General features: G+C 37.9%; 1 protein-coding gene across 1 annotated transcript; it reads right to left on the bottom strand.

Moving 5' to 3' along the window:
• Positions 1 to 21,434: 21,434 nt before the first annotated feature.
• On the bottom strand, positions 21,435 to 23,528 carry LOC111896892 (uncharacterized). The gene is made up of 2 exons (XM_023892861.3): positions 23,067 to 23,528; positions 21,435 to 21,841 (listed from the first exon to the last, which is right to left on the bottom strand). The coding sequence occupies exons 1-2, from the start codon at positions 23,464 to 23,466 to the stop codon at positions 21,750 to 21,752; spliced, it is 492 nt and encodes a 163-aa protein (XP_023748629.1). The 5' UTR covers positions 23,467 to 23,528; the 3' UTR covers positions 21,435 to 21,749.
• Between the last annotated feature and the right edge of the window lie 696 nt (positions 23,529 to 24,224).

The following is a 24,224-nucleotide window of genomic DNA, read 5'->3' as shown; positions in this document are numbered from 1 at the left end:
CTGCATTTAACTGCATCTCAGCATGTTCTACTAGCTTCGACTTGGTTCCCTGTCATTCCTAACAACAATATCTCTTCTCATACAACACTATGAGTGTATATCTTCTTTAACAATGTACTCTACCTTACTCTGACTAGTAAGTCATTCAGCCTTTCACAACCATCCTAATCATGTATGTTAAAGTTGGCTTAACACACTATGGAACTTTCATAAGGATGTGATAGAAGTCAATTGTCACTCGGTATTATTAAATAATAAGTATGAACATCTTATATAGGGTTACAGATCAGCTCTTACTATACTACTCGAACTGCATACTACATCACAATGATAGGCAAGGTCTTGGCCTATTGAGTCTGAAAACTTTGTTAGCCTTTCCTTTGATCTTCATTGAATTCTTCTATATCTTGCACAACTTCAATTTCGATATTCTCGAAGTATTTATCACCATCTTCAGTCCTTCTAACTCTGTAAGCAATCACTGCTTCAATTTGGTCATCGGTGGAACAACTTCATGGATTACACCAAAACATTCATCTCGTTCGAATGTACTTTGAACACACAACATTGCTCCAAAGGTGTTATTATTTCATTAACATAATTTGAATGTACAACACCACTCTATAGGTATTAATACACTATTTTACGGTATCACTTGATAGATTTTATTTTACGATATTCCTTGACTGTTTATTTATGAATTTATCGATGTCAACTATTGTAAGTCTCCTTATTGCCTTGAAAAAATTTCATACTGATGGAATAGAAGAAAAAGAAACAGTTCTATCGACACATGGATGCTTCGAAAGAGTGACACCACGTATCTCCAAGTCGTACGTGCTCGTGCTTTCATGTATTTTATTTATCTTTTAGCACATATTAGCATATAAGGCATCTCCCTTAAAGCATGCTAGTGCACACTATAGCAAGTGAGGTATTCAACCTAAAGTATACTAGGCACACATCGTACCATCATTACTTAGCAATTCAAGTTTAAGCCTAGAAATCCTTACAATTCCTAGTTCGCTTAAACTAACGTTCTAAAAATTTTGAAGTAGCTTAGTACTTTAAAATATTAAGATTTGTCATTATCCAATACTCCACTTAATTCTTTCCTATGGTTTGTATCCATATACTCCTAATGAATCTGTTCATATATTCAACTTCCGATGGTTTAAGTCTAAATACCAATCTGTGGTATTTAGTTCACTTGAACTACTGCTTTGATACCATGACTGAAAGACCCCTTTCACACTCAACATTATTACTCCAAACATGCTAACATGCATATTCATAAACATATTTTACATATATGGTCTTATTACAAAAGATTGGATACAAACCGACTAACGAGGTTTTTACAAAGTTTTATATATTACATAACTTCCTAGGAATTTATACACTAAATACAAAGGCTATAATATTATCTATTCTACATCTTCTAACGGTACATAACTATACAGATGTTTATCACCTGCAATAATTAAACACTGAGAGGGATAAACGGTGACGCTTAGTGAGTTCAATAACAGTTACAATATAACGTTATGCCATATATATATATGACAGAAGCAAAGGGGGACAAAGAACAACAAAGGCAGATGAGTATCATATGACATGCTTTTCATATCAACGAATAATCTGATTCAAAGATTTACAATCAATGAAATACGGCAATTTCAACATGATATACATCAATAAGACTTTAGCCAATGTGGCATAGAAAATAAACGATTTCTGAATTAACACTTTGCTAGCAATTTACAGGCTTAGCCCTACCTAGCCTTCTGCCAATGCCAAAGTGATGCTTAATCATTCACTTCATGGTCAAAGGCTACATACCAATACCCAAGTGATGCTTAGTCATTCACTTCGTGGTCAAAGGTATAGCTCATTATCATAATAACACGGGAAAGCATATTGCACATATAACACACAACATACAATTGTCCCTATATTGAACTCACTGTGAAATAACCAAATGATAAAATGATAATTTGGGCAGCACTTCATTTCTAAAAATGACTTTCTTTGACGAAACCGGGGATTTTAGTTGAAAATCGGGCTTTGTGTGAGCAGAGTTTCGACTGAAAATATTATTTTCTCGGGGTCTTCGGTGCGCCGGGACTTGCTTTGGGTGTTGGGGTAGCTCCCTAGGCTTCGGGGGGGGGGGGGGGGTGTTAGCGTGGCTTAAAAGGAAGTAAAAGGTGAAAGAAATGAAAATTTGTAACCTAAATTTGGGCTGTCTCGCATGGTATTTATAGGGGGTTGCTGACTTCGGAGCATAGGGCGTACCTGTGAGGAACGCAGAGCGTTCCTTCGGACGCAACACATCGGTGCGAGACACGTGTTCCCTTCTTCCGAGCTTCGTACGTGTCATCCATGCGAGGTGCTAGGTGGCTGACTCCGAACAAGGTGGCTGCGAACGCGGAACGTTCCCTTCGAATAAGCTTCGAAATGTGTGCCACAAAGTTCAAAAATTCATATTTTTTGTATACGACCTCCGTTTTTGACGTTCTCTATATCTACGTGTAGGCATGGTTGTAGAACTTGCTACTCGGTACCTATTCGACCGACTACCGAGTAGCGAGTACTCGGGGAGTACTCGGATTCGGTAATTCATATAGAAATATTTTTAGGGAAATTATATATGTGAAAATCATAAGTTATAACCATAAGTTGAATGAAATATATAACAAAATTAGATACATGTGAATACACAAAAACTAAAAGAACACACAACAGTCCTACTTCGTGAATAATTATTGAAAATTTAAGATATATATATGTAGTAATAATCACATATGTGTGTGTTAAATAATAAATCATTAAGTATACTATACATATTAATTATCGAGTTGGCCGAGTTTTACAACAGTGTTCGCTTCAACAAAGGGCCGATCGGGGAGTACTCGGATTTTGTAACTCACCTCGGTAAGGGGCCGAGTAGCGAGTACTCGGACGAGTACTCGGCCAACTCGGCAAGTTTTACAACATTGCGTGTAGGTGAGATGATACCCTACAACTTTCGTTTAGAAATGAAAATTTATAACCTAAATTCGGGCTGTCTCGCATGGTATTTATAGGGGGCTGCTGACTTCGGAGCGCAGGGCGTACCTGCAAGGAACGCAACGCAGGGCGTTCCTTCGGACGCAGCGCATAGGTGCGAGGCGTGTGTTCCATTCTTTCGAGCTTTGTACGTGTCATCCATGTGAGGTGCTATGTGGCTGACTCCGGACCAGGTGGCTGCGAACGCGGAGCGTTCCCTTGGACGCATGGCGTCCCCTTCGGTTAAGCTTCGAAATGTGTGCTACAAACTTCAAAAATTCATATCTTTTGCATCCGAGCTCCATTTTTTACGTTCTCTATATCCATGCATAGGTGAGATTATACCCTACAACTTTTGTTGAGACTCTATCGGCTAATTTTGACTTTATTATTATTATTATTATTTTTAACAGACCGGGACAGGAAAATCCGTTAAAAAATCATAACTTCTTCATTCGACATCTGTTTTCGTCTGTCTTTTTACCATTATACTAATATTGACAAGACCTTCGATTCTCGTTTAGGCTGTGTTGGCTAAAAATCACTAGATCTTTATTTTGAGTTTCGGGTTGTGTATTGTTATGCTGAATCTTAGAAAAATCATAACTTCCTCATATGAAGTCAGATTTGAACGTTCTTTTTATGAAAATTATCGGTTTAACGAATAATACGACTTTCATTTAAATCACCAAGGCTAAAAAGTAGTTTATCATAAACTCACTTTTTACGTCATTTGGCGTTATGTCGGTTCTGTCACGAAACTTCAATAAGTCATAACTTCTTCGTTATAACTCGGATTTCAGTGAGGTTTTTGCCTAAGTGTTTCTAACGAGATAATTTACAAGTTTCAATAACATTATTTTACTTATGTCCAACTTAAATCTTACATTTTCGTTAATTTCAATATTTGACTTTTGGTTGGAATCTCATAAGACTTCCCATCACTTTTCTAAATGATTCTAAACATAATTTAAATCTCATAAAACTATCTTATTAGAACTCAATGCTCAAAACCATATAATATTTAATAATATTCATTTTTAAACTAACGAAACACGATAACTGAACGTGTATGTTACACTCAACATGCAGTAGAGGAGGTGGTTAGATGTACTGAAGGACTATGATTATGAGACTTTATACCATCCCGGGAAGGCGAACGTGGTGGCCGATGCCTTAAGCCGCAAGGCGGCAGGTTGCCTGATTGGGAACGTTTGTTTGAGGATGACCGTGGTCTCTCCATTGTTGGATATGATCAAGGAGGCCCAGGTTGAGGGGGTGGAGAAGGAGAACTGGAAGATAGAGCAGATTCGGGGACAATATCCTTTGTTCGTTAAGGATAGTCGTGGACTTTTGACGTAGTTTGGCCGAGTGTGGGTACCAATGAATAGAGGAGTGAGACAGAGGATATTAGATGAGGCACACAAGTCCAAGTTCTCTATTCATCCAGGGGCTACAAAAATGTATAGAGACTTGAAACTAGGTTATTGGTGGCCCTGTATGAAGCAGGAGATCGCTTGGTTTGTGGAGCGGTACTTGACCTGCAGGAAGGTAAAGGTCGAGCATCAGCGGCCTCATGGCAAGGTTCAGCCACTACCCATTACCATGTTGAAATGGGAAGAGATCACTATGGACTTCATCACGAAGTTGCCGAGGATGGCTAGGGGAGTGGATGCCATATGGGTACTCGTGGACAAACTAACGAAGAATGCCCACTTCATTCCGATTTCTGAAAGTATATACGCGGAGTGGTTGGCGGATATTTATGTATGGGAGTTGGTGGCTAGGCACATGGTGCCAATGTTGGTAGTCTCTGACAGGGATGCCCGGTTTACATCCAGGTTCTGGAAGAAGTTCTACAAGGAACTGGGTACTCAGTTGCATTATAGTACGACGAATCACCCCCAAACTGATGGCCAGAGCAAGAGGACGATCCAGACACTAGAGGACATGCTCCGAGCATGCGTGTTGGATTTTGGAGGTAGTTGGGACACATATCTCCCACTGGCAGAGTTTTCATACAATAACAGTTATCATGCCAATATCGACCGAGCTCCATTCGAGATGTTGTATGGTTGGAGGTGTAGAACCCCGGTTTGTTGGGCCAAGGTTGGACACCGTGTCATGGGGAGCACTGAAGTGGTGCTCAAGACTACCAGACTAATTCAGCAGGTGCGCGACCGGTTGCGGTTCACGCAGAGCCGTCACAAAAGTTATGATGACCGACGATGATCAGATCTCGAGTTTCAGGGTGGGGATTTCGTGTTGCTGAAGGTGTCGCCTTGGAAGGGGATTATCTGGTTTCGGAAGAGGGGAAAGGTGGGGCCTTGGTTCATAGGCCCGTTCAGGATCACGACTCGGGTGGGCAAGGTGACATATCACTTGGATCTGCCATAGGAGCTTAGCCAGATTCACAACACCTTCCATGTGTCTCATCTTCGGACGTTTGTCACTGACGAGTCCGCAGTCGTCTCGTTGGACGATATTCAGGTGGATGGGAGCCTGAACTACATCGAGAGGCCGGTTTCCATCTTAGATAGGAAGACAAAGGGTATTTAGAACAAGGAGGTGAAGCTGGTGAAGGTGCAATGGTAGCACCGAAGGGGTTCCGAATGGACTTAGGAGCCAGAGGAGGAGATACAGGAGCATTATCCCAATCTATTCGTTGCTATGGACTTCGAGGAAGAATTCTAGTTCAAGTAGGGGAGAGTTGTAGCACTCCAAATCAGGTATGACCTTGTAGCCCTTGAAGTATTTCTAATATATCATAAGAGACCCTTAAGTACGCTTGGCGTACTTATGAGTACGCTTAGCGTACTTGGCAAGGAGGATCGCGGTGGGACAACACGTATGTTGGGCGTACCAGGAGTACATTGGGCGTACGTGCCAGGATGTTCAAACCCTAGAATCCGGACTTGAGACCTACATAAACACCCTTAACTCTTTTGAGCCTCACCCTTAACTACCTCCTTCACCTTCAAATGCCTCTGAAAACCCTAATATCATTAGTGAGTGCATTTTGAGCTATAAGAGTGCATTTGTGGTCCTTTTAGTGTTCGTCCAAGAAGAAGAAGTTGCCAAGGAAGCTTGGAGTGTCATTTGGCTTCAAGAATCTGCATATTGTCGACCTTGAGGAGCTCCTGGAGGTATAAAGCTTGCACCTTTTCACTTAAATCACTAGATCTAGCTAGGGTTTTCAAGTTTTGTTCCTTTGGTTGATTTTGGACCTCCTCTTGTGAGATAAGCAACTCCAGAGGATGGAAATGACATATCTGAGGTCCCTTGGTCCTTTTGCATCATAAAAATGGAGTCTTGGTGGGTGTTTTGACCTCATGCATGGGTTAAGAACCTTAGAAAGGTCTTAATGGGGGTGTTGGGAGCACATGAGGCATGCAAAGGCATAAATTTGTCAACTTTATGCCCTAGGGCATCTTAATAAGCTTAGATCTGACTTTTAGACGTAAGAGATTCGGGCATTAAGCACTTAATGGAGAAAGTGCTTAAACTGTTAAGTACATTGGGCGTAACCTAGTGCACGCCGCGCGTACCAGGGCGGTATGCGAAGCGTACACACCACAGATGGGCTTGGATCTGTTTTGGGCCTCATTTGATTATTGGACTTGGTTGCATTCTGAGAAAAATGGGCCATTTTATTTGTATTGGGATTTGGTGTTATGGTAAGGTCTTATTGGGCCATGAGGCCCATTAAAGACTTTGGACATGGACTTTACGCCCATTAACAAAGAAAGGATATTTTGGGCCTTCATGGAAGGACTTGGGGTTTGGGTTTCCCTTTGATTATGTGATGTCCTAACGTGGGGTAATATTATTATTTAGCATGGGAGGTTATGGACTGTTAGAAGAGCAGCTTTCGCATTCAGCAGACAGAGATGAGTCTTCTCACCATACCCATGGGTCTAAGGCACCAAGGCCAACCCATTATGTGATTATGGTTTATGTGTTAATCATTTATGTGATTTGATATGCTATGTGATTGTGTGTTATTGCATGAAAGACCCCGGGGGAGCCCGTGACATTGGATGTAAGACCATGTGGGGTAGCCCATGACATTCCTAGGTAAAGACCATGTAGGGTAGCCCATGACATTGGATGTAAGACCATGTGGGGGTAGCCCATGGAATTCCTAGGTAAAGACCATATAGGGTAGCCCACGGTACGATGGTGTAAGACCCTGGGGAGAACCCATGGCATCCTTACAGGTTTATGTATGCATGGCTTATGTGTTATATGTAGATTTTATAGCTAACAGGATATGTGATATGTGTATTGTGTGTGGTATGCTCTGGGAAACTCACTAAGCACTTAGCTTACATGTTGTGGATTTGTTTCAGGTACTTCAGATCCCAAGGGCAAAGACAAGGAGTGATGGCGTGACGTGCACTCTCTCCCAAGTGTTTTTGTGGACACTATGATATTTGGAATAAAAGATATATTTGACATATGTTTTGAAAACAATTATGACTTGATTTCTTAAATCATGGAAATGTATTTGACTATTCAAAAATGAAAAAAAAGAATCTTTGAAATTTTGGTCGTTACATAGGTGAAAGTGGAAGCAGACTGAGTAAGTCGTGCATACTCCTGGCTACGCCTCGTGTAGCCGGTTTCGACCCTGACCATACGTTGTTCGAGTTGTACACCCCGCTTAAGAATAGGTACGCTCAGCGTACTCGCAGGGCAGTTGATTTTTGTTGACTTTTGATCTTCGGTCAAGAGTTAGGGTTTTGGGACATGGGAATGGCAAAATGATCTTTTTGCCCTTCAAGGACTTAGTTGTGGGATTGGTCTGCCGAGTTGAGTTTTGGACCTTAATTACTAATTAGGGTTAATTATTTCGTTGATTAGACGGAGTCTAGTTCTGGCAGTTCGGGTGTGAGGTTTACTACTTGTCAGTATCAGGCGAGTCTCCTCACTTATTCTTACCTGTATGGTAGAATAGTTGTATCTGTGATGACCAGTTGGTTCTAGATGTTATTATTATGTTATGTTGTTATTATATGACTGAGACTGGTGATAGTCTCCATGGTTGTTGATAACCCACAGGGGTTGCTGTTAGCCCACTGGGACTGATGATAGTCCCCATGGTTGCTGATAACCCACAACTGTTTATTTATGTTGTGTTGTATGTGGTATCTTAGGGAACTCACTGAGCTTCGTGCTTATAGTTGTTGGTTTATATGTTACAGGTACTTCTGAGGACCATGGGAAGGCGAATGTCTGATTGTACACACTCGCTGGGGGATTTACTACTCGGACAATTTATGAACTTTGATATTTTGTGAAAATGGTTGTTTGGATAATTATGTGGTTGATAACTTGGTTTGTGAAACTTATTTTGGTAATTTAAAAATGAAAATTTTGGTCTAAATTTTGTGGTGTTACAAAAACAATACAAAATGACATAAAAAATGCTAAATGTCTTCAAACTTGTGACTTCATCGCATCATGTGTACCATTTCCCTTGCTATCCAACTCCATAATCCATAATATCTTCTCTTCATCACCTACAAACAATAATAAACATATTAAATTGTGAAGTGCCCCTTCATTGAATAATAGACCTTTTAGGAGATTGACAAAAGTATCATTATTTGAAGCATTATCTAACGTGACCATAAATAACTTTTTGTCAAGCCCACATTCAAACAATAAACTATATATTGTTTTGGTTAAGCATACACCATATTAGAAAAGAAGGGTAAAAACACTTGGAAATTCTAAGAATCATGTACAACACTTTCAGATTAATGTATTTGGGTGGTACTCTCAATCTTTAATTGGATAAGACTCAGAAATATGCAGTGTATTTTCAACCAAGACAAATTTAAACAAATATGCACTCCACACTATCCTAACTTGTTCAATATTTATCAAGGTGACATTGATCAAAAAATTAATCCTATTAAACTTAAATAATATTAGTGATGTAAAATCACCAACACGCCATTGTGTGGAGGTGGCATATATTGAAAATTTAAAACTCTCTTTTGCAACTTCCACTCCTCATCATTGAAGTGTCAAGTAACACACAAGAAACCATATGTATTAATGGAAGACCACAAATCATGAGTTAATGAAATCTTACCATGAAGTAACTCTAACAATTTCTTAGGTTTCTTATTTTCTCTTTTGGACAAATTCAACACATCATCTTCAGTACGAGAATGTTAAACACAATAAGCTATCAAATTCTAGGAAACCGAGAAGAACATAAAGAAAAAAAACTGAGAAATATAAGTTCTGCACTTGTGTAAAACACAATAAGCCATCAGAAAAAATGTGTTATCAAATTCAAAAGGAGAATATGAAACACAAAAATCAATTAGATTCCTGACAGTTGGGAAGAACATAAAAAAATTGAGAATTATAAGTTCTACACTTGTGTAAAACACAACAAACAATTAGAAAAAAAAAAATTATAACCAGATTCAGAAGGATAATATGAAACATAAAAAGTAATCAGATTCCACGCAATCGAGAATAACAGAAAGAAAAAAACACATAAACTTGTTAATCAAATTCCAATCTGATTCCAATACCCTACAATCTAATTCATATCCCCTAAAATCAGGAAGAACCATTCATTTATACAGATAACATGAACACAGAAAAAAGCACATAGACTTGTATACAGAGAACATGAACACAAAGAAAAAAAACACATAGACTTGTTAATCTATTTCCAATTCTTTGCAGATTGATTCCAATCCCCTAAAATTGAGAAGAACCATTCGAATATACATAAAACATGAACCATTCATTTATTTAGAAGGAGAATTATATAACACAACAAGCAATCAAATTCTAAGCAGAAAACAAGCATCAAATTCAACTCGCTACAACCCATTTTAGTTTTATACGAACCAAGTTCTACTGAAATGCTTAATGGACTTGTTAGTTAACTTGTGGTACGCTTTCTCAACAGATGACAAAGCTTCAAAAACTGAGAATCGATTAAGAGAAAAAATTGAAGAAGTTATTATTGATTAAAGTGCATATGAAAAATTAATACCTTGAAGAAGTTATTATTGATTAAAGAGCATATGAAAAATTAATACCTTGAAGAAGCTATTAGCGATTTATTGGTTTAAGAATGTGATACTCCTATAGACAGAAGCTTTAGCGCTTCACGTCTTCACATGTATCGATCAACAATGTCAAAATTGGTGGTTCAACAATGGTAATCGAGTAAGAACTAAGAAGGCATTGGAAAATTAGGGTTAATTAGGATAATGGCTTAGCAGATATTTGCGATTCACGACATGTTACTTAGGGCCATCGATATTGTTGAGAAGGGAGAGCATGAATCCTTTAATACAGTTGATTGAGCAATGTATGCAATTAACACAACCGTCAAATACGAATATGGTGAAGGGAGAATGTTGATTGAGTTTTCAGCACATGTTCAATTTTCAAAGGAGCCGATGGAACCCTTTTTTTAATAGTTTTATGCTTAAAATATAAAATATTATTTAAATTATTGTAAAAAAAATTATAATGGTATTATTGTTTTAAAATCGTGTCCTATTTGCTTTATTGTCATTTCGACTCGACTTATAAACACAAACACGACACGACACGACACGATGTCATGTTTCTTTTACACAACACGAATATGAATTTGATTTTTTATTTCGTCCAAATTCCATCACGGGTTGTGTATTTTTATCGTGTGGTGTCAAATTTTGTCACCCTTAAATTTTAGAAAGCTTTTTACTATGTAAAAAAGTTTTGGAAAACTTTTTATTATTAGAGAATAAGAGGTAATTCCAATAAATTGTTTTTTACTAACTTTTTTTTATGCTTTGTTATGTTTGATTTTATACCTTAAATCTATTTAGATATCATATTTTTTTAGGTTTTATATTTAGATAATTATGTGATTTAAAAATCAAAATAAAATTTAATATATTTTATGAAAAAGTTATATAATTTAAAAATAGAAGCGTAAACTTTAAAAGTTAAAAACATCAAGGACGTGTTCGGCAAAACTAGCTGGTAGGGGGTAGCGGTTAGCGGGTAACTGGTAGCGAGTAGCGTTTGATTTTGGAGCGTTTTGTTGAAAGCTACTCCATGTAGCTTTTGATTTTGGAGCGTTTTGTTTAGGTTAAAAGTAAACGCTTCTGTCGCCGAACGAGGTTTTTTTTTTTACTAGCGTTTTCTTAAAAGCTAGAAGTCAGAAGCTCCCAAATGCTGCGTGTCGTACATGCCCCAAATATTATAAAAACGTTATGGTTACATATTCTTTCATTGATCTTTTAACTACGTATGTAAAAAACTTATTATCTTTTATAACTTTGATAAAAATACATCCAATTTTTTTTAATAAAATGATAAATTACTTAATGTTAGTAAACATTTAAGATAGATAGGGGTAATTAGTTAATATTAGAAAATAAATAAATAAATAAATAACTTTTTTTTTTAAATTATTTACCATTTTAGAAGCATAGGAAAATATAAATTAAAGTCTCAATATTTTAGGTTAATTTACGATTTAATCCCAAGTTAATTTTTTTACAAAATACGATAAATTATTGGCTAAACTTCGGAAAAAACTTATTTGTTCATTTTATCAGATTTAGCCTGTAACACTCATAAAACACAACCCAAAATTTTCATTTTTCATTTACTTCCAAAACCATAATGTCAATAGTAAAGTAATAAAAAGTCATAAACCATGTATCTCAAACTGTCATAACATGTGTCACATATCAAAATATCATAGCAAAATATCAGAGTCAACTCCTAGGCTGAGAACTATGGTGTGTGCCATGCGATCATCCCGAGCCCTTCCTAGTGCTACTGGAAGTATCATAAACCAAAATTGAAACCGTAAGCACAAAGCTTAGTGAGTTTCCCCAAACTACCATTTATCATACTCATATATATCATACAACTAAGAGACTCGGGCCCCGCCCACTCTCATGGAGATTCGGGCCCCGCCCACACTCTGCTGTCTATGAGATTCGGGCCCCGCCCACACACCGCTGTCTAGGATATTCGGGCCCCGCTCACACTTCGTTGTCTAACAAGCATACAAATATCACACAGACATCAAGTATATTATCAAGAATATAACTATATCTAGCTATCACTGTAAGATTCGAGACCTGCCCACATTCAGCTACTATCATACGATAGGTCGGCCTTGGTGCCTTATACCCAATCCTGCTGAAGGGAAACTCACCTCGCAAGACTGACTGCTGACAACCTGAGTGAGGAATCCCTAACTGTTGCTCCGACGACTTCCCGACTATCAATATATAACAATACTTTAGTCAAAACTTGATAATCCTTCCTAGGGTAAAATGACTCTTTTACCCCTAGTCAAAGTCAAAGTCTTGGTCAATCAAACTTCCAAATTGACTTTACTCGCCGAGTCAATAAATTGACTCGCCGAGTTTTAAGCTCTCAGATCTCATAAATCGCGACTTGACTCGCCGAGTCCCTCCATCAACGAGTCCATCAACCTCTGAGACCTAGTTCCACTCAGTTCACCGAGTCTACCCTTCTACTCACTAGTTCGACTCACTAATCAAGGAAAAGTATGGCTCGTGACCAGACTCGCCGAGTCAGAGCAACGACTCGTCGAGTCCTTGCATGCAAATCATCAACAGTCGATCTGAATCGATTTCTGTGCATCTAATACATAGATCTAGTCTTCTAAGGCTAGTATTACTCGTAAAGTTGCTAACTTTATGTGTAGTCATGGTGTAATGAAGCAATAGCACCAAAGCTTAGCTATTATGAAGGTTATTTGTCTAGAATAAGATCATGGATCCATAAAGGCGACTTCCTTGAGCCCCTGGAGCTTAAGGATGATTAGATCCGAGATATGAATCGCTAGAAATGCTTCATCACTAAGGATTTAGGGTTTTTGAGCCCAAAACCATCATATTTGGGGACTAATAGATCTAATACACATAAGGATCAAGGTGAGAGCTTGATTACCAGAAAAGGTGCCAATAGAGAGATTGCTTCTGGATCTACTTCTTCCTCCTTGAGTCTTCAATCTTCTCCTTCTTCTTCTAGCTTCTAAATGCACCAAAAATCACTCATAAAGGTAAGAATCACTCAAGAACACTTATGGGGGACTAGGGTTTTGAGAGAAATGATCTGGAGGTGATGGAGGCCGAGATGGGGGATAATAATGATGCTTAAATATGCTGCAAACCCTTAGGATTAGGGTTTTCTCCAGCTTGGCCGACTCGCCGAGTCGTCCTACAAAACTCCGCGTCCAGGCTCGCTCCTACTCGACGAGTTAGGGCTACTGACTCGTCGAGTAGTCTCAAAATAAATAATAAAATGTTACTTAATTCACGTACCAGGAATGAGGCGTTACATAGCTGGTATCCCATTTTTTTTTTGTTAATTTGGTAAAAATGTTGAGATTTTCTAAAGATTATGTTATTTTCGAGAAATAACCAAAATATTGAGATTTTTCCGAAAATTACTCTCGAACTAATCTATATTATTATTACCAAATCATTATAAACATGACATATATTTTTTTATTATAAATAGAAGACAAATAGTTGTTGCTAATTTCTAAGAATGGAAAGGTGAACTAAGTACCCCTCCCCAATTATTGTTTGCTAACAACTTCAAACTCCCCACATTCATTTTATGCATCATTATAGGTGTCATGATGAGATGCACTCTAAGGATGTTTCTCTGATGTTGGTGTTCCTTATATGTTTTTAACCTAACTACCACCCAACATCCATATCTTATAGGTAACAACCATCAGATAACATACATCTACTAAGAGTGAAAAATTCAACCCTTAATGACAGTTTAAATAAGAACGAGAAGAGTGATTATTTATGTAAACTATCATTTAATGTTCACTTTTCACTATAACGCCGCAAATTTCATATAATCTTTTTTTTTGTTTTTAAATAGTGAAACCATTCATTCCATTTCCTAAAAGATCATCATAGTATCAAAAGTAGTTCCAAAATAAATATCAAAATATCATACAGTTGGCAGGGCAGTAGGGATGTCAAAAAGTCTCGTTGGACCCGATCTCGTATGGGGGGTATTTGTTTAAAAAATTGAGGGCGGGGACAAGGTTAACCCCTGTTTTAATTTTGGGAACGGGGGCAGGGGTGGGTAATCTCGTCCCGAACCTCCAATGGGGGCCCCGTTAATATATTATTTTTATTAATATATATTAATTATAGAAATATAATAAATAATAGCAATGATTGAGCTTCCAAAATTCAACAAAAATATCATGTCTTTAAGTTGTTAGTATAACATTTTTGAGTTGTTATAATATTTTTGTTTTTAACATGTAAAATCATGATATAAATAACTATTTTTTTTATACCCAAAATAGCTTCTTTTAGCCTCAAAAAACTTATTTTCTCCCAAAAAACAACTTTTTTAGCCAAAAAAAGACAGCCTAAACAAGAGCAGGGAAACGGGGGTGGGGCGGGGGTAATCCATGGATTTGGGGTGGGGACGGCGCTGGGGAGGCTACAGATTTCAGGGACGGAGGCAGGTGAAATTTCAGGGGTGGGGGCTGGGGATGCAACCCCCGCCCCGTTTGACCCTGTTGACATCTAGATCCTAGTCTGTCATACAATTGTCAGGGGTCAGATCCTGGTCATTTATATTACTGCAAAGGGGCAAATCCTGGTCTTCCATATAATCCATGCAAGGGTTACAAAGACAACTAACATGAAAAGTCTTACATAGTATAGTGAGAAAACTCACCTATCTATCGAAGTTGACTACACCACGACTTGTAAGATAGTAAGGCTGATGCTACACACCACTTAAGAAAACACAAAAGGCCAGACCCTGGTCTACTATCTAAGACTAACAAACTGACCAAAAGTCAATCTGGTCAAAAAGTCAACAGTCAACAATCAGCCACCGCGTTGTGGCCAACCATTAACTGTGTCATGGCAACCATACAACAAAACATACACAAATGAAATATGTCACCACGTTATGGCAAGCTACCCACTGTGTCGTAGAGACTGGCTAAAACATCTTAATGGATTAAGCTCTTATCCCGTTAACTGTGGCGTGGCCAACCATTAACTGTGTCGTGACAGCCACACGACAAAACATATGCAAATGAAATCCGTCGCCATGTTGTGGCAAGCTACCCACTGCGTTGTGGAGACTGGCTAAAACATCTTAATGAATTAAGCTCTTATTTCGTTAAGCCTAACACTCATATTTTATAGGAAGCTTCTTAGTACTTAGATGATCCATAAAAATTCTTGCTTTATAGACATGCACGTCCAATGCACGTCACATCCCAAGTTAGGTCAAAATAGTGAGAAATTGGGCCAAAACCCCTTTTATGGAATTTAATCAACATAAAGTCTAGATCTGAGATATACAAGATTCGAGGGACTTCAAAGACCCATATAGCTGCTAACTTTATCAACAGGAAGCTTCTTAGTACTTAGAAGGTGTTAGAGCCGATTTGTGATGATGGTGCACATGTGGCAAATGGAGAAGAGAAAATACAGACATGCGTCGATCTACAACTCCCTGGATGGTATCCCGAAAAAAATCTACTTTGTTGGATCTGCAACTCGTCGGTGTCTAGAAGCATGTGGGTAGCGACAGTGGGTGTCGATTAGAGAAGATAGAGAAAGAATGAGGTTGGTCTTGCTAGAGAAATGAGGAGGAGTGTTGTTACGATGGTTGTTGGCAGTTGGTGTGAATGAGGGAGACAAGAAGGAAACTGCAAAAACGGGGAGGGATGAGATTTTTTTTCTATTTTTTTTTAAATCTAAAAATTGATAAATAAGTAACAGAAAAAAAAAAATTAAGGTTAAAATAGTCATTTTATGCCTTCAGGACGACGTGGGTGAAAAAAAAAACAATACAATGATGGTCCGAGTTAATTTTTGAAATAAGGATTAAACATGTGTTTTAACACCTCTATGAGAGACAATTCGTGAAATTACTCTTGTTAATAATAACATACATTAATTCAAGGATAATAGTTAGAAAAGTCCTAATTTTTTTATTATTGATTAAAAATAAGGTAATTTTCGCAAAAGTCTCAATATATTTATGTCGTCTTGTACCATTTTTTTTGTTAATGTCTACATGTGAAAATGATTTCATAAAGTTGCCTAACTTGGGTTTATCTTATTTGCAAGATAATACACATGATTGTATGATTTTCCGTTCAAATGAAATGAATATTTGTGTGCTTTCCAAAAAAAAAATATCGAATAGTGGCGATTGGTTGATGACGTTTAGGTGATTGTTCGAACTAGTGACACCATAGTATGCATGTCAGAACCATAAATCTTATGGGCCTACTGATTCAATTATCATCATTGGATACTTATGATCATCTCTCATGTATTGGCCTCATAATGTAATTGGATAATTTCTCAAATTTCAATGTATTTGGTCAATGCTACCAAGCATTCAAGGAAATTCATGTATGGATTAATTTGCAACGTACAAAAGTTGAATGTCGTTGGTTGCCGGTTTGCATAAATAGTTGTCTTCATACAACTTAATAATACCATATCATAAGTGTTGGAGGCTTTCACGTGAAATTCTTCATGAAATTTTCAGAGTACGCATCCAACACATTTGTCGTGCTCTTGTATGCAAGTTGTTGTGTTGCATATGTGATTTTTGCAATGAGTTGGACTTCTTGGAACCTTGCTCCCACGTTGTTTAAAAAACGTGGATATTTGTTTTCCGTATTTTCTTCAATACACATGAATAAGTGTGTGCTCATCCAGAATCCTTTTCGAAATTGCTCGTCACCAAAGATTGCACTGTTAGAAAAGTAATATCGAATCAGACGTTAACTTTAGTGTAAGAAACAGTTTTTGCGGTTCAAGAAAGTGTTTCCAAACAGAGGTAGTTAGTTTCTTCTTTGGGTGAAGATGAGAAAATATTATTTATTTTGATAGCATATTTGTTGTACACATACTGATTAAAACTAGATGATGAATCCATTGAATCGAAGATAATTGGAATATAACTAGGAAGAGATGTAATGGAATCAGAGAAAATATATGGTTTTTGATAGGGGTCGTCATTTGGATGGATCGATTCAATCCGATCCAATCAAATGAATCCAAATTTATTTCGATTTTCAAACAATAGATTCGAATAATCCAAACTAAATTCAAATTCGGTCCAATCGGACAAAATTACAATTCGGTTGGATAGGTTTTTATAATTCAATTTTCAAAAACCGGAAAATTTTATAACCACATATAATGAGAATACTAAACTGCATAAATGGTTTGTGTGGTTTGCTCAAAATTGTCACTTTGGTCCAAACAAGTTTGGACTAGCAGCAAAGGTCCAAAGTTTTCAGTTTTTTGCGAGTTTGGTCCACTTTGCATTTAATTTTTTTATAATGACGATTTTACCCTTACTTTTTTATTTTTTCAGTTTTTTTATTTATTTAAATTTTTTTTCTGATTAAAAGAAAAATAAAAAATAAATTACTTCTCTCTCTCTCTCTCTCTCTCTCTCTCTCTCTCTCTCGATTTATACCAAGCTTCCATGAAATTAATACCACTGCAAAGTGCAAACACAAACAATATGAAGCTTATAACGTCAAAAATCCATAAATTTCAAACCTTTATAACCAGAAGAAGTCCTATAAAACATATGAAAATAGGTACTTCAAGAACACCGTTTATTTTCTTTTCTCTCCTCTTGCTCGTGCTACAGTTTGAAGCATTATCATGTCCGTTGAAATTGTCTACTCCATCACCAAATCGATTTGTAGCTTTTGGTTTCGAATGGCAGAAAGATGATGATGGAGAAAAAGATGTTTTCGTTGATAACAAAAGAAACGAATCGGAGCTAGGGTTTGTTGTGGATCTTCATAGCAACAACGGTGAGGGATTTTAGATTGACAATGAGAGAGATAGATCTGAAGCGGAGGCGAAACCCTAATTCGATCTTCATAGTAGCGACAACAAAACCCTAATCGAGCTAGGGTTCGTTATGGCTCCGACGACCTCGATCTTCATATCTAGCCTTCTTCGACTTTTCTAGGACTATCGTTACCACACCGACTGGTTAATCCGGTGACGGCTCTGAAAAACGACATTTTTCTCTTTAACAATGTGCAGGTTCAGTTTGTGTTGGACTGGAGAAGATGAAACCCATAAATTGATTTCTCCCCAAAAAATGATTCACAACAAATATTTTGAACACAATTTTTTTTGGAAGACGATAGTAACTGGAGAAAGACAAAGGAAGGTTGTTGGTGGGTTTGGGTTGTAGGGAGGAAGTACAAGGGGAAGGGAAGTGTGTTTTTGATTGTATATGTTCTTGAGAGAGAGAGAGAAAGAGAGAGAGAGGGAGAGAGAGAGAGAGAGAGAGAGAGAGACCCTTTGTAATTAAATAACAAAAATATAAAAAACTAAAAAAGAAAAAAGTAAGGGTAAAATCGTTATTATAAAAAAGTTAAATGCAAATTGGACCAAACTCGCAATAAAATGAAAACTTTGGACCGCTGATGTTAGTCCAAACTTGTTTGCACAAAAGTGACAATTTCGAGCAAATCACATGGACTATTTGTACAGTTTAGTCTAACCAGGATATTAGCCAAGTTTATAGAAGAAATGAAAATAAATTATTTAGTTGTGGTTTAAAATTCACACTGCAGGTGTTTAGACCCAAAAATAGACAAGAATGTAGGTATGGGAATAGAAAATCCTTACAACAAAGCTCCATCCTGCAGTCCTTGGATACATGGGGGAAAGCGGGTGGTATCACGAAGTTAGTTCAAAATATGTTAGACAATCCTGAGGGTGGATCTATGAGACAAGGTGGATGCATCCTTCAGAAGGAGGCTACATCAAGTAACACCAACATCAGACAGTGTCTCCGTAAGGTTGCAGATGGTCATTTTACCGTAGTAGTGAAAGTGTTATGCTCATCGGGTGTTGCACCATATAATGGTGATACTATTAAAGCTTTGGATGACAAACACCCTTTCATACCACCCCCATCCATGTCGAGCCCCATAATTTCTGAACCTCCCCTTGTAGCCGACTTTGACTGTGTATTTGGTTGCATCAAATCCTTCCCTAAAGGAACTTCTTGCAGGAGAGATGGCTTGAGGGCTCAACACTTACTAGACGCCCTTTGTGGAGAAGGGTCTGCTATTGCCACAGATCTCATACATGCTATCACTTCAGTTGTTAATTTATGGTTAGCGGGAAGATGTCCAACCATTTTGGCAGAGTTTGTTGCATCCGCTCCTCTCACGCCTCTACTTAAACCTGACAACGGGATCCGTCTGATTGCAGTAGGCACTATATGGAGACGGCTGGTTTCCAAGGTTGCCATGAAAGGTATGGGTAAAGAAATGGCCAAGTACCTTAATGATTTTCAGTTCGGGGTTGGTGTATCTAGCGGTGCTGAGGCTGTGTTACACAGTGCCAATAGGGTGTTGAGTTAACACCATGCTGATGGGTCTCTTGTAATGCTGACTGTGGATTTTTCGAATGCCTTTAACTTGGTGGATCGATCAGCATTGCTCCACGAGGTTAGGAAGATGTGCCCTTCCATTTCTTTGTGGGTGAATTTCTTGTACGGGCAAGTAGCGAGACTTTATATCGAAGCCCAACATATATTGTCTGCCACGGGGGTGCAACAAGGTGACCCCTTGGGCCCTCTTCTTTTTGCCCTTGTTTTGCACCCGCTTGTGTACAAGATTAGAGACAATTGTAAGCTCCTTCTCCATGCTTGGTATCTTGATGATGAGACTATCATTGGGGATTCAGAGGAGGTGGCTGGAGTGTTGAACATAATTCGGTTGCATGGTCCAGGTTTGGGTTTGGAGTTGAACATCAAGAAAACGGAGATTTTTTTGGCCCTCCTGTGATGGTAGGAAGCTTCGTGATGCTTTATTCCCAACGGATATAGGGAGACCTTCTTTGGGGGTGAAGCTCCTTGGGGGGGCTATTAGCAGAGACGCATGGTTTATTAGCGGGCTGGCCATGAAGAGAGCGGTCAATGCTGTTGATTTGACAGTGGCGTATGTGGTATGGACTCGGATTACCTATGTGTTGTGACTCGTCTTCACAATACGATTCTGGGATTTGACTGTAGCGGTTTCACTAATAAGGACACTGCCCCCCTAAATCCCAAAAAGCTTTGGCGTGTGCCATTTTTAGCAAAATCGTCCAAGATATGGAAGTTGACTTTGACATGACTGTCAGACAGCAAGCAGTCTTTGAGTGTATGCGGGCGCCTCATGCTCAGGATTTTCTGCTAACTATCCCTATTGATGGTCTTGGCCAACATATGTCTCATGTGGAGTACCGAACTATCCTTCGTTACCGCCTCATGATTCCCATATTCCCAATTGACGAGATATGTCCAGTTTGTCGCAAGGCATGTTTGGATACCTTTGGGGAACACGCGGTTCATTGTAGAGAGCTCCCTGGTTTCAAGTATAGACATGATGTGGTTCGAGATGTTCTCTTTGATGCTTGTCGGCGTGCTGGTTTTCTGTGAAGAAAGAAGCGCCGATGAACTTTTTGACGAACCCGCAGGATGGAAGGTCCACATTGGATGGATAGGAGGGAAGCATGAGTGCGTTGATCTTACTGGGGTCTCTCCTCTCGTTGGTTTGGGGAGCGGGGGTTTCACAGCTGGGCATGCCGCTTTGAAAGCTGCTGCGTGCAAAGTGGTAAAGCACGAGAATGCATGTATAGCAAATCAACATGTGTTTGTTCCTTTTGCATTCGATACATTTGGTTTTCTCGCACCAAAGGCAGTGGAGCTCCTCAATAGAGTCCAACGGGTCATGCATTCTAATGTCATATCTCCTAGATCCACAAATGTAGTTTTCAAAAGAATTGATTTTGCTATTCAGAAAGGGCTAGCAGCACAGCTTGTTGCCCGTTTGCCTTCAATCGATATGTATTGAACTTTATAATATCTACTAATAAATACTTTTAGTTCAAAATAAATAAATAAATAAATAATAAACTGTAATTCGATATTTTTAAACTATTTGGTTCATATCTTATAAACCAAAATCACTCTGAAACCCAAAATAATAATTCGGTTTTTTTAAAAACCAATCCAAATATCTGAACCATATAATCTAATCTAAATTGTCCGATGGGCCAATTCGCTTTTATTCAAACACTGAATATCCCTTGTTTTTAAAGTGGTTAAGTGGTTTACATAAGTTTGGTTTAAATCACAACTATCATTATACTTCAGGGAATAGAATTAAATTATAGAATAGATGTTATGTAAAAGATGTAAAAAAAAAAGGTTAAAATTAGATTGAATCAAGCAATTAAGCAAAGCTTGCATCTTATGAAAAGGGGCCCTTTTCAAGATTGCAGAATATATAGAAGAAAACTCCAACAGTTTAAATTATTAATATATTAAGTAAGCTTATACTGTGGTAGGGAATTCGACATGAAAACAAGCACGAAATTCTGTACAAACAAACAAGATGGCGTTGACTTTCTTCAACTTCAAGTCTTCAACAGTCAACACATGGCTTGGCTTCTACCTTTCTATATAAAAAAAATAAAATACAAATATATATATCTACAGTCTACAGTAGGAAGCTAGTGAAACCATCAAAACTCTTTTAACTTAACAATCATGAAATCAAATTGTAAATAATTTTGAATGTTTTCACTTGTGGTAGCTGTGAAATGTGATGTGAGAGTTCATCCTTCCTCTTCTGTGGGCCCAGACACAGGCATACTATTCTCCTGATTGTTTTGAATTTTCACCTCCACGGGATGCGTAGGGGAAGTACCTGCAGTTACATATCACATGTCACAAACTTAACAGGGTGTTTACCAAAGGGTATTTTGGTCTTTTACAAAGTAAGGAAATTGTTGGAATAGAAATATGTAGGAGGTGGGAATCACACAAATGAAACTCCAAGGGATCATAACAGAAGTAGAAATTAATCAAAGGGCAATTTATATATTTTTATAAGTTTGTAACTAATATTCAAATAGGTATCTACAAAATGAACAGGAATTTACAAGAAAATAAAGAGAGAGCAATTCAATCATTATATCATTTGTTTACATTCCAATTTCCTTGACAGATTTACAAACCAAACAGAAACATATAACCAAAAAGAATTCAATTCAATTCCCTTTGTATTTAAATTCCTCAAATTCCAGGAATTTTAAAAAACTATTGTTCCTCTACAAACATTATTAGAACCCTTTTCAAGGGAATTGGTAGGAAATCAAAGGAGCTGAATTCCTTCTACAACCCTACAGAATTGTGACATAATTTAGTCTTTTAACAAATCATGGAATCTAAAGGGTTTCAACGGAATTGAATTCTGTCCATTTGGCGACAAAACATGCCATGGAATGGAAACTCAAATTCCAATTCCATTGGATTCTACCAGAACCCACGAACCAAACACGCCCTTAGTGTAGTCTTCCTAATTTATGTGGATGTGTGAATGTTTGGAAATGAAAAGAAGATAAGGCAAGTGTCTTATAAACTGTGATTTAGTACCCATATTCAATATACAATATTACAATTATATAATGTCTTACCCAATATGGAGATGAATAGTTGATTCCTTCTATGTTCACTTTTTTTTTTCTATTCGTTTCCAATCCTAATGCTGAAATGTTTTTAACTTATGATTGACACCTAGCACACTCCTAACACAATGCCTCTCCAAAAGGACAAGCAATTGGAAACTTCAATTTCAAACTTTTGATCCTTCAAATAGCGATAAAACTGACAGAACTTGCACCAAAGATTCGACATTTCATTAAAGTACTTTCAATCTTGAACTGGTATGATTTGTGGAATCTCGAGGTCAATGCCCTATCACTACTTTATCACAAAAATCTTAACTTCATATTAATTCCAACGTGTATTTTCGTAACTAACAAATCTACATTCTACACAATCCAATTCGTCATTTTTTTCGGTTCATCTATACTCGAACAAAATTAAGGCTTGAAAACAAACGAAACGCAAAGCAAAGAAAAAGACGATACCTTCAATGAAATAAGCTGACGAAGGCCAACCACGCGACGTACTAAGGGACATAGATTCGTCCTCGGTCAATGGATTGGTAATTTGATTCAGGACTTCGAAGAGGTCGTGAGATTCCGGTCGGTGGCGACGAGGTGGGACCCAGTATGATGAACCGGGAATGAAAGGGAGCCAATCCGGAGCCGATTGCCTCACGATGAGATTGTGGATAACGTCATCAAGCTTTCTTAACCCTAGAACCTCTGCATCTCCTTCCGATTCAAGGTCGACTTCGATCATTTGCGCTTTTCCCGACCGGCTGGAGAACCGACTCCGCTGTGATATCCCTAATTTGAACGTCTGCAATGAATTCGATGAGGGTGATAACGTTCGAATTAGGGTTTGCGAGAGGAAACGAGCCATGGATTCGATATATACTACTGTGCGTATTTGTGTGGAAAAAGACGCATAAAATGATTTCGTTGATAAGCGATTGATATAAGAATCTATATAGAAGGGTTAATCCCATAAATTAAGGCCCAAAGTTTCAATTTAACCTTGGGATAATGACTTGAAAGGGTAAAGAATTTTCGACTTTTGTCACATTTAGTCACTAAACTTTTTTTCGTTGTCTATTTGCCACTAAACTATTGAAACTGTTCACATTTTACCCTTATGACCGGCTGTTACCGGTCATAAGGGTAAAATGTGAACAGTTTCAATAGTTTAGTGGCAAATAGATAATGAAAAAAAGTTTAGTGACTAAATGTGAACAAAATCGAAAGTTCGTTTCCCTCTAAAAAGTTCAATGACTAAATGTGAACAAACTTCCTATTGTATTATGTTTTAGCAAAATTATTTATTTTTGTTTAATTGTAGCAACATTTGTTGATGAAGAAATCTATGAAATAAAAAAACAAAATGTAACATCCGGATTTCCAGGTATCATCATTTAAGTATTTTTCTTTTGAGTTAAGAAGAGAGACTCGACGAGTTGACGCCTCAACTCGTCGAGTAAGGTCGCGACTGATGACTCGGATTAATGAATGAACTCAACGAGTCGGTGAGGCGACTCGACGAGTCCGCGCTGTTGGCAGAAACCCTAAATCTTTGGGCCCGAGCCATATTTAAAGGCACTTATGGCCTTCAATTGCGACTACCATTCCCATAAGTGAGAACCC

This window comes from Lactuca sativa, chromosome 8, assembly GCF_002870075.4.
Source record: "Lactuca sativa cultivar Salinas chromosome 8, Lsat_Salinas_v11, whole genome shotgun sequence".
In the NCBI taxonomy this organism is placed as follows: Eukaryota; Viridiplantae; Streptophyta; class Magnoliopsida; order Asterales; family Asteraceae; genus Lactuca; species Lactuca sativa.
Note: the sequence above shows the minus strand (reverse complement) of the source record. Positions and strands in the feature narration are given on the sequence as shown.